Source organism: Geotrypetes seraphini, chromosome 1, assembly GCF_902459505.1.
Source record: "Geotrypetes seraphini chromosome 1, aGeoSer1.1, whole genome shotgun sequence".
NCBI lineage: Eukaryota > Metazoa > Chordata > Amphibia > Gymnophiona > Dermophiidae > Geotrypetes > Geotrypetes seraphini.
Window position 1 is genome coordinate 473,635,044 of NC_047084.1, and position 12,266 is coordinate 473,647,309.

Here is a 12,266-nt window from a genome sequence, read left to right on the forward strand (position 1 = left end):
GAAGAATGACGCTTCGATTTGGAGACATGTTGCTTGGGCAGCTTGAGGACTACCCGTTCTAAGGGTGGCATGTCCGAAGGAGGCTGCTGAACTACCTTACCTGAGGGAGACAGTGAGGAGAGCTTCTCCTCAGGAGAGAATTTGCTCGAAGATGAGGACTTTCCAAACGAGGAAAGTTTAATTAAGGTCGAGGTCGACCTCGGGAGCCCCATCGAAGACTTGACTGGATTCGAGGTCAAAGCCGGGATTGGTGTATCCATACCGCCAAAAATCTTCTCTATCTGAACCCGATGACGTTTAATGGCTCGAGGTTGAAGAGTAGCACAGCGAGTATATGACTCTGGATGATGATCAGGCCCTAAACACTGAACACACCACCTATGTGGGTCAGTAATAGATATCGCACACTGGCAACGGCTACACTTCTTAAATCCTATGACCGGTTGGGACATAGAAGGGAAAACAGCCGCGGCCAAGTCGAAGCCCGCAGGCTGAGGCCGCGGGGTAGGCCCTGCCGTGACACGAAAGAAAGGAAATTAATTTTTTTTTTTTTTTTTTAAATAAAAGACACAAAAAGAAAACACAGCGACCCTGTAGGAAAAAACAATACACGAGCCACGGTGAGAGAAGGCACAAAAAAACAAAGTTTTCCACGGAGCGTCGAATAGAGGACTTCTTGGCTCCGTGGAAAACTGAGAACTGAGGAGACGCTAATGAGATGCACCCTAGGTTGGCCGGGAAGGCACTCGCGTATGCAGGGTGAGGCAGTCGCGAACTTTCTGAAGTTCTACAAGCAAGTCTGCTTGCAAGGCTGTCCACAATGGGGCTCCGTGGATGACGTCACCCATATGTGAGAATATGCTGCCTGCTTGTCCTGGAATAATTACAGTTAAGCTGCCATATCTATCTGTAAAAATATTTTATAAACAAGCCCCTGAAAATAGTTTATAAAAACTAAAGGTTTTTCATGTTAAGTCATTCTAATGTCTAGGAACGTTAGTATTCCTTTTCCACAGAATGTGACCTTTAATAGAGGACAGCCATAACCACAATATTGCCTGTCAATATTATTTCCCCCTCCCCTTATTTAATCAGAAGTACAAGAGACTGCCCGAGAAAAAGTCCTACAACTTGCATTTTAACCATGTTTTAGAAGGCAAAGTTAAAGGAAAACAAGCTTATTTTAAAACAAAGTTGCACTTCTCAAATCTTAAGAGGGGCATACGAGATGAACAGAGATCAACTGTTCAACCAGTAAAATATCAAGAGACAAAAAACGGATGTCTAAGTAATAGAAACGATGAAAAGAGCAAGAAGTCAAGGTGTAACACATGTCAGCTTAAGTGAAGCAAAAGAACATCACCGTCTACATGAAACTAAATTAAATACAGAGCAAAGTACAAAGGCTGTATTGTTATGCCCCCAGCATCTTCATACTAGTTTATGACATAATTCTAAGATGTGTTTAATGTTATTCTCACTCAATAGAACTTTAGTGCTGCAATCATTTCCCGCTATGGTGTGCAAGCAAGACATTGCGTGCAATGTAGTCTTATGCATGATGCAGACTTTTACTTACCTGTACAAGCTTCACTGCCAGTGGTCTTTTCTTCTAAGACCTCCACCCTCCCTTTTCATCTCATCTAAGCTTGAGTCCTTTATCTCACTGCTGCTACCTCTTGGTCACTTCTACAACCTATGCCCCGATGAGTCTGCAAAGGAATAACCTCTCTTTGCTACCTACTGCCAAGCTCTGTCCTTATTAGACTCTTTCCTCCCCCCTCCTAACATTAAGTTTCAAGTTTTCAAGTTTCATTTTAGTTTGATGAATCGCTTATTTGGTTTTATTAAGCGAGATACAACATTAATAAAAAAAAATATAAGCATATATTTAGACATACCATTTAAAATTTAAAAATAATGAGTTAGACAAATAGATTTACAGACCAATCAATACACAAGGTAAAAAGGGACAGAACTACAATTCAATGCTTTAAAGTACAGAGGAGAACCATAAATGGAAAGAACATTAGGAAGGGAAAAGTGGAAACCTGGAAGAAAATTAATATAAAATTTGAACATAATTTAAAGGTTAAAAGCATCTTTAAAAAGGAAACTCTTTAAGTTACTTTTAAAATGACTCAAATCATTTTCCTCTCTTACAAGCTGAGGCAAAGTGTTCCAAAGTTGCGGAGCTATCACTGAAAACATATCATGTCGCTGAGTTCCAATAACTTTCAAAGAGGGGATTACTATGAGCTTTTGATTAGTGGACTGGAGAGAACGCGACATGCTATAAGGGATAAGCAATTTATTAATGAATTGAGGTTCATTAGTGGAAAGGGTTTTAAATACTAAGAGTAAAATTATGGGTGTTCCCTGTGGATCTTTGTCTCAGGGTCAGTCACACCTCTCCTCTTCCATCTGACACATATGCAGTTCTAGTCCCTGAACAAACTACCAGTCTTTTCACCTGAAGCAATCCAGCCACACGCATGAACAATTCAGCATTTCATCTCTGGAACGCAAAATACCTCACTGTTTAACTATTTTTCAGCTCTGCCACAAAGCTTCTGTACCTCATATCTTCACCTTCACCCCCAGCTGCAATATTCTGAAAACTGCTGACTGTGAGTACATCTACTATATTTATTCAACAAAGTATATTTCAGAAAATTATAAGGGTTTCCCATATGTGTGTTGGTATGCTAAGCTTTAACTCTCTGGAAAGTATAGCTTGTGTCTGCTTAGAGTCCTGGATTGTGGCAGCATACTACAGAATATGTATCAACTGACAAATTTCAGTTTTATTAAAAGCAACCATAGATAAAAAGTTAAAACTAAAATGAGATTAGGTTCTTACCTTGCTAATATCTTTTCTAGTAGATAGGTGTGTCATTCTGGACAAGCAAGTAATTTCCCATAGCTGTGAGCCTTGCAGGAAGAATCCACTCTGGATTTTTTCTGTATCCCTCCTACTTCACAGAGGGCGCTACTGAAAACCTAAGTGAAGTAGGGGTATGGAGAAACTTCTCTAACTAATAAGACTGTTCTGCTTGAAATAAAAACATACAAACCATCAACAATCAAACAGGGAACAAACATGCTAACAGAAACACTGAAAGAGCTCAATTAGCACCCCAACTTTTGCCAGTAATATAGAGTACTCTTCATGGCCCTAAGACTTGGAGAAAAGCATTCTGAGACAGTAGGCAAGTACAAGAAATAAATTACAGGTGTGTTATTCTCAACCCCCATCCTATCTACTATAAAAGATATTAGCAAGGTAACAACCTAATCTCTTTTTCTAGTTCAATAGGTGTGTCATTCTGGACAAGCAGGACATACAAAAGCAGCCCCAGAAGTTTAAGGCAGGATGACTGCACCAGCACATAGTACTGAGGACCCAAAGGCAGAGTCTTCCCTTGCCGCTACATTCACTCTGTAAAACTTGGCAAATGTATGTAGAGTGGACCAAGATGTAACCCTACAAATCTCCGCGGGGGAGACTACCCTAGCTTCAGTCTATGATGACACCACGCTTCTGGTCAAATGCACCTTAACAGAAACAGGAGACTGCTTCCCACAAACAATGTATGCTAACGAAATGGCTCTCTGAATCCATCTAGAAATCGTGGCCTTGGAAATTGGTGCACCTCACCTAGCTGGATTGGTCAGCAGAAAAAGCTGGTCAGAGAGTTGAAAGACCTGCCATTTGGACCTGAAGGGAAGCCACTGTAAGCCTCTTGTCAAAGCCAGCTTGCAGAAAAGCCAACACTGCAGATACAAGAGCCGAAAAAGGCTCTACTCTTTCCTGGATGCCAGAAAGTCTCCCAAGTTAAGCATAAGCTGAGACCATTGTCGGCTTCTTAGATTTAAGAGTGGCAATGACCACTTCTGAGTACCCTTTGCATGCTAAAGTTTCTCATTCAATAGCCATGCCATATGTGCAAAGCGATCCAGATCTTCTATGACCACTGGACCCTGGGAAAGTAGGTCTAGTTGCACTTGTAACTGGAGACCAGGACCCATCCAAAGACACACCAGATCTGCATACCTTATCTTTTCATTTATTGCAATATATTTTAACTCTTCCATCTTGTTTCTCCTCCCAAGATGTTGCCCAAACATGAGTCGAGTACCCTTGTAGGCCAGAAGGCACCTCTGTTCTTTGTTTTCTTGCAAATATAGGCAGTTATGATGACTGTTATCCAGCATGCAGTGGAAGCCTTTGATGTCACATGGTTAAACTGCAACCCGATACAAAATGGCCATCATTCCTCCCAAAAGCATCAGAAGCAGTCTTTGCAGACACGGGGGGGAAGGGGGGGAGGAGGGAGGAGAAGGGGACCTACCACTTAGACCAGTGATGGATAACCTTTTTGAGCCCGAGTGCCCAAACTGCCGCACAAAACCAAAGAATTTCCTCAAAGTGCCAGCACGTCAATTAAACCTTAATAACAAGATTTTAGTATCTAAAAACTCTTTATAAAGTTGCCTGAACTATGTAACATCATTTTTAAAGGTTGGAATCTTTGTATTGTCAGAGAATCAATTTGATTCACAATCCTTTGGTTTTCATTTCAATTTATTGGCAATTTATAATGTTTTAATGATTTCATTCATGGGCCGAATACACACATACTTTTCTCTGTCGCCGCACTCTTTGACCAAAAGATTTGTAAGCCTGCAACCACGTCAAGGTAGACTCTTTCAGCAGCTCCCCTCCCTCCCCCTTACCTTTGTGGCCAAGTCAAAATGATCTACCAACAATAAAATTTTAAAAACACAAAGCACGCTGTACGCAGAGAAAATGTTAATTATCATTTATATTCCGCGGGTTTTCAAAGAGGTCAAGGCAGATGACTTTATGCAATGTCACCTCAGTAACAACTATACAAAAATAGACAAATATTCCCCCTCCCTTTTTACTAAACCGCGATAGTGTTTTTAGCGCAGGGACCTGCGCTGAATGCCCCATGCTGCTCTTGAAGCTCATAGGCTCCCTGCGCTAAAAAACGCTATTGCGGTTTAGTAAAAGGGGGCCATAGTGCAAAATATAGACAGCATATATAAATTCTCAAAACGGACACATTTTGATCACTAAATTGAAAATAAAATCATTTTCCTACCTTTGGTAATTTCATCAGTCTCTGGTTGCACTTTATTCTTCTGACTGTGCATCCAATATTTCTTCCCTTTTTTCAGCCTCCTGTATGCTTTCTCTCCTCCAGACCTCATTCCCTCCCCAAACTTTTTCTTTGTTTCACCCTGCGCCCTTCTTTCTTTTTCTCTCTCTCCATACCCCCTTTCATTCTGTATGTCTGTCTTTCTCTCTCTCCGTGCCCCATTTTTCTTTGTTTCACCCAGCCCTCTTTCTTTTTTTTTTTTTTTTTTGACTCCCTGACCCCCCCTTTCTTTCTTTCTCCTTGCCCTCCCCTATGCCACCACCATTGGGAAAATGCTGCCACCGCCACTGGGGAATAGGCTGCCACTGCCGCTATCGGGAACAGGCTGGCGCCGAGTTCGCCCTGCTTCTCTTTCCCACAGGGCCGACCAACTCTCAACATCGGAGGACGTTCTGGGCCAGCCAGGCAGCGATTGGCTGGCCCAGAACGTCCTCTCCAACATCAGAATTGACGCGGGTGGCGAGAGTTGGTCGGCCCCACAGGGAAAAGCAGCGAGAACTTGGCACCGGCCTGTTCCCAATGGCGGCGGTGGCACTCAAGTGGCTAAAGAGACGCAGTTTGCCAGCCTAGGGAGAACACTGGAGGGTGGCCAGCTGTGCACCCCCTTGGGATGTAAAACCGGGGCAGACCGCCCCCACCCCCACCTTGGTATGCCATTGTCTGTACCTCACTCCCTCCCTATGACCAAAAATTCTCCTTTCTTCTATTCCCTGTGTACACAACCATCTCTTTCCCTCCCTTCCTCTCTCCCAAGTCCTTGCCTTCTGTATCCAAAAACACATTCCCTCCCCCACCTCAGCATCTCTTTCCCTCCCTTCCTCTCTCCCAAGTCCATGCCTTCTGTGTCCAAAAACACATTCCCTCCCCCACCACAGCATCTATTTCCCTCCCTTCCTTCCTCTCTTCCAAGTCCATGCCTTGTGTCCAAAAACCCATTCCCTCCCGCATCTCAGCATCTCTTTCCCTCCCTTCCTCTCTCCCAAGTCCATGCCTTCTGTGTGCAAAAAACCATTTCCTCCCCCACCTCAGCATCTCTTTCCCTCCCTTCCTTTCTCCCAAGTTCATGCCTTGTGTCCAAAACGCACTCCCTCCCCCTTTTGTGTTCCCCGTTTGTCTCCCAGCCCATCTTAGCAACTTTCTCAGCAAAATGTAGCTCGAGCCGCGTAGGCTTGTCTTCTATTTCCTGCCTGTCCCGCCGCACACACATAGCCGATCGGAAATCTTCCCCGACTTCAGCGCTGACGTCGGAGGGCGGGCTTTGCTTAAGCCCTCCCTCCGACGTCAGCGCTGACGTCGGGGAAGATTTCCGATCGGCTGTGTGAGCGGCAGGGCAGTCGAGTTATATTTAACCCCGCGGGTCCCCCATCGTCCCCGTTCAGCTCTCTCTCCTGTGCACCCCCTGGTAGTACTGCCCTGATGGCGGCCCTGCGCGTGCCAGCTGCAAGGCCTTCGCGTGCCACAGTTGGCACGCGTGCCATAGGTTCGCCATCGCTGACCTAGACTGATTTTCTTTTTCAATTAGTTTTATTCCATAAACATGTAGCCCAACCAGATTAAATTAAAAAGATTTTATATGGGCTACAAGGCACCCAGGAGTAGGGTGGGGTACCCCCAAAAAGAGGGGAATGGGGACTCTTCCCCTCCTTCCCTGCAACAAGTACCTCACTCAGTTATTATATATCAGGGGTGACCACACTTTTTTGGCTTGTGAGCTACTTTTTAAAATGACCAAATCAAAATGATCTACCAACAATAAAATTTAAAAAAAACACAAAGCACACCATACACAGAGAAAATGTTAACTATCATTTGTATCCAAGGTTTTTTTCAGAGGTCAAGGCAGATGGGTCCATAGTGCAAAATATAGACAGCAGATATAAATTCTCAAAACGGACACATTTTGATCACTAAATTGAAAATAAAATCGTTTTTCCTACCTTTGTCTGGTGATTTCATGAGTCTCTGGTTGCACTTCCTTCTTCTTTAAATCCAATATTTATTTCTGCCTTTCTTTCTTTCTGCCCCTCTTTCTTTATCTCTCCCCCTGCCTGCCTTTCTTTCTCTCTTCCCCCTGCCCCCCAAGCCATCGCGCTGATTTCTCCACTTCCCTGATTCTTTCTCTCTCCCTGCACCCCCCCACAAGCCACCACGCTGATTTCTCCTTGCTTTCCCAAGCCAAGCCTGGCGCATACAAGCGCCAGACCCACAAGCCTTCACCTCCAACATCAATTCTAACGTTGGAAAGGAAGTTCCAGGCCAACCAGGCAGCTATTGACTGGTCCAGAACTTCCTCTCCGATGTCAGAATTGACGTCAGAGGTGAAGGCTTGTATGCGCCAAGCTTGGCTTGGCTCGGGGATGCAGGAAGAAAAAGATCACAAAGGCAATGCGATCGACTCGTGTTGCCTTTGCGATCTACTGGTCGATCGCGATCGACCCGTGTTGCCTTTGCGATCTACTGGTCGATCGCGATCAACCAGTCGATCGCGATCAACCATTTGGGCACCCCTGGTATATTATGATTGATGACTAGGGGAAGGGGCTGCTGAGCCAAACTCCATACTCTACCAAGTCTACTTTGAAATAGAAACCTGGAAGCAAGGGGGGGGAAGTGGCATCATCGACCACGATGGACAGTTAACATCTCAGTTCTGCATGCCCCCGGTGCATTTTCTTGCAATCTTACTTTAGTGGTGCTTACCTTGCTGCCAAAACCCCTGCTGTAAGCGGTAACTGCTGGGGTTGGAGTGCTGAGCACAATGTCTCACTCTACCCATCGGATCTGAAAGATTTAGCATTTTCAGTCCCAAGGACCCAAGCCCAAAATACATGGCCGCAGGGAGGAGGCTACAACCCCGAAGGAGCTTGGTGTCGGAGCAGAGTCAGATCACTCCTCTGCAGATCCTCTACTGGAAGTGCAGGGTTTGATGATCGTTATCTTTTGTGGCTGCATCTGCTATATGATTCTCCTCTGTCGTCCTTGAAGGTTAATGGACTCCTTCTACCACCGATTATTTTAGCTCGTGGAATGCATAAGGGGAATGCTTTATCCCCCTTGCTATTTGCTTTAACTATGGAGCCTCAAGCTATTCGGATTAGAGATGATGCTGTGGTGCAAAGGATATCATTAGGGTCACAACAACACAAAACTCTGTTATATATGGATGACATTTTATTATTGCTTCAGAATCCTGAAACCTCTCTATCTGTGGTAATGGATCTTTTGGAAGGTTTTGGGCTTCAAGATTAATATTTCTAAATCTGAGATCTTAAATGTGAATCTAGAAGGTGAAAGGATTTTGGCTCTGTAGGTCTGCTTTCCCTTTTTGTGGGCTAAGCGTTCAATTCAGTACTTGGGAATACATCTGACGGCCGATCACACTCAGCTGTATGCAGCAAATTTTCCTGGCTTACTTCACAAATCTTTGCTTTAGGTGGGTTGGCTTGACCTTGAATTAGGTGGGATGGCTTGACCTTGGGCTAAATGGGACATACTGCCGCCATCAAGATGATGCTTCTTCCTAAATTACTTTACTTATTTATGACTCTTCCGATACAGGTCCCTCGGCATTTTTTTCAACTTTTATTCCACAAGGCCTTTGCCTATATCTGGCGGAGAAAGCCTCCGCAGGTGTGGCGTCAATTGCTGTGTCAGGCCAAGCAGGAAGGGGGCATTGAAGTCCCAAACTTTTATCTTTACTACCAGGCTGCATTATTGCAAGAGGTATCTTTTTGAACTATGTATGTAGATTGCCCTCGGTTGCATACTGTACAAGAATTTCATCCAAATATCTCCCTTTGGAGACTCCCATGGCCCCACTGCAGATCTTGAGCAGTTAAAGAACTCATTCTAACCCATTTATGGCAGCTATATTGAGCACTTTGTATGCTGTGGGGTCTAAAACAGTGGTTCCCGACCCTGTCCTGGAGGACCACCAGGCCAATCGGGTTTTCAGGCCTAGCCCTAATGAATATGCATGTAGCAGATTTGCAATCGTCTCTCAATGTATATTCATTAGGCTAGCCTGAAAACCCGATTGGCCTGATGGTCCTCTAGGACACGGTTGGGAACCACTGTCTAAAATGTTCCTGATAGTTTGTTGTTGTATTTTTTTTGCAGACTCCAATTAGCTTAGTACTGTAGTAAACTTTCCCCTGGGAAGTGAGGAGCTCTTTTAGATGAATATGGGTGAAATTGGGTCTACGCAATGTGGGGGCAGTTAGGACAGATTCCCAATTTCTTTCCCTTGATGTTTTGCAGGAAGAATATGGACTTGACGCTAGAGATTGCGTTTTTCTTATACTCAACTTTGTACATTTTTGTACAAAAAGCCTTTAGAGACCTTAGGCTGGGGAGAGAAACTCTATTGGAAATTGCGCTTTTAAAACGAGAAGTATCCTTCAGATCCTTATAAATTACAATGGGAATGAGACTTAGAGGGGTTGGACCCTGGGTCTGTAAATTGGGGCCTGCTCTATACTCGCCTGTTTAACCTGACTAGGGGCTACGGCCTATATTGAAATGACTATAAATTATATTATAGATGGTATTATAACCTAAGTGCCTTGCACCTGATCTACAGTACAATCTCTGTATCCTGCTGGAGACTGTGTGGACAGGAGGGAGATTTCTGCCATATTTGGTGGTCCTACCTCTGAATTAAAGCCTTCTGGCAGGAAATGGGATGTCTTAATGCGAATTATGGGTAAACATTGTCCTGTTGTGATGAGTTATTGTCTGTTTAATGCTCCAGTGCTGAGGTTTACGGTGCATGAGCAAAAATTGGCTGTTTGTGTATTTACCTCTGTGCGCTTGGCAGTGGCACAGTGCTGGTGGTCAGGCTCTTCCTACTGTGTCAGAGATTCTGAACAGACTGGATTATCTGCAATTAGGCCCTGATTCTACAAAGAGCGTCCCGATTTTATGCAGCTTTAGGCGTCCTACAGCTGTCTAATCAGCCAATCGGGATGAACGTTTTTTAAAAAAATGCTCCCCAGGCAGGCCGCCAATATTGAAGGCGCCTCCGGGAGCCTAGGGAGGCTCGCAAGACGCCTAAGCTTGCTGAGGACATTAGGCAGGCCTTAGGCGAACCTAGGCGGCCCTACACGTCTCCCTAGTAGAGGAAAAGACGCTTAAATGTAGGCCAGCAAATGCTGTTCTACATTTTAAGTAGACGCGGCTGCTTATACTTATCGCGGCAAGAGATCTCCCTTCTGCAATAAGTATAGCGGCCCGCGGCTGCCTGTCCCATCACCGGCAGGAGGATTGCCCCAACTCCTCCTGCTGGAACCCCCCGGATCCCCCTCCCCCCCATAATTGGTAATCGCCGGCAGGAGGATGCCCAATTCCTCCTGCCGGAACCCCCCGGACCCCCCCCCCCCCCCCAAACTGGTAATCGCCCGGCAGGAGGATTCCCAACTCCTCCTGCCGGAACCCCCCGGACCCCCCCTCCCTCCCAAACTGGTAATCGCCAGCAGGAGGATGCCCCCAACTCCTCCTGCCAGAACCCCCTGGACACCCCCTCCCCCCCCAAACTGGTAATCGCCAGCAGGAGGATGCCCATCTCCTCCTGCCAGAAAGCTGGACCCCCTCCGGACCCCCCCATGCTAACGACGACCCCCCCAACTAACCTTTAAATGTTGGTCGGCTGGATTGGTCTTACTGCCGTCCAGCCGACAGGCCCGCCTCGTGGAAATGAGATGGGCCCGCCCCTTCCCGGCCCATCCCCGCTAAATCTAAGGCCTGATTGGCCCAGGCTGTAGAAGCTTGGACCAATCAGGCCTTAGGCATAGTGGGTCCGCCCAACCCCACTAATCCTAAGGCCTGAAAAAAAGAAAGAAAAAGAAGCCTGGAAGCAAGGCCAATGAGCTCTGCCAAGCAGTGTAACATTAGACTACATGGCTAGGAGCTAGACTAAGGACCAGATGTACTAGCCCACACAACCTATCTGCTAGACATAGAGGAAATATTGGAGTTTTCCCCATAAAGCACCAGCTCTCATATAAGTGATGTCACCTGGATAAAAATTGGTCTTCATCTTCATGCAGAATATTCTGTAATTCCATACAATTTTCCAAGAGTAGACTTATGTAACTGTACATTGTTAACTCCATGACTGTAAAACTATAACCTGTTCTGAGCTCTTTGGGGAGGATGGGATATACAATCAACTAAATAAATAAATAAAATCTGCTGGTAGGAAGGATATACAACTCAACAGTACAGGATGGTACAGCTGGATGCCAAAGAAAACACATCAGCCTTTAAGAATACGTACAGACATGGTATACTCCTGCCCCCATATGATACGCTCTTCCTCTTTTCCAAAAGTAGCACAGGGAAGATATGAGGGAATGTCTAAGGGATGCTGAACACCCATTTTTGTTGCCAGTGTTATGGCCTACGTCTGCAAATAAAGAGCACTCACAAATACTGTGAGAGATTAGCAATGTGAGCTCTGTACTACAGCAGGTTTATCTCTATTCTGAGAACTGGAGAGAAAAAAAAAATCAAAAGCCCCCTTTATAAAAGAGAGCTTTTCAAATTAATCACGTGATAACAGAATAAATTGAAGAGTATGTTCAGTCAGTCCCCTTTCTGCCTGTTTAAATGTCTCACCAAGAGTTGCCTACACACAGCCATTATATTTGCACAGGGCCTGACTTAAGGTTTTCTTCACCAAATACACAGAATGGGTAGAAAGCCTTAATAAAAGCAGATCAAAGTTATTGTTTTTCCAAACTTGACTGCACTAGTTAAATTATTACTTTTTAAATTTAAAAATTTAAATATTTGTTGTCAGCTTCCATACTTACGCATGATGGTATATAAGGGAAAGGTGCAACAAAAGCTGAGTTGTAGGTTGTATCAAAAATCCTAAAAACACATAATTCATATTATTAAAAACAAGTTTAGGAGGTGAATCGAATCAAATAATCTTATATGTTGTTTACTGAGAGTTTTAGTTATTGTTTTGCATTTGTCTTAATTGTGCATGTGAATCTAATCTACCTAGAACAGTGGCTCGGGGGCTACATGCGGCCCACCAGGTACTATTTTGAGGCCCTCAGTATGTTT

The 12,266-nt window shown here is 44.7% G+C and overlaps 1 protein-coding gene across 2 annotated transcripts in view; it reads right to left on the minus strand.

The window, feature by feature from the left end:
- The window catches only part of C1H9orf135 (chromosome 1 C9orf135 homolog), a 63,850-nt gene that overhangs the window by 18,601 nt on the left and 32,983 nt on the right, over positions 1 to 12,266 (minus strand). For both annotated transcript variants that reach the window (XM_033924754.1, XM_033924746.1), the window contains exon 5: positions 12,005 to 12,065. In XM_033924754.1, the coding sequence (XP_033780645.1) occupies positions 12,005 to 12,065 (61 nt within the window). The remainder of the gene's footprint in view (positions 1 to 12,004; positions 12,066 to 12,266) is intronic.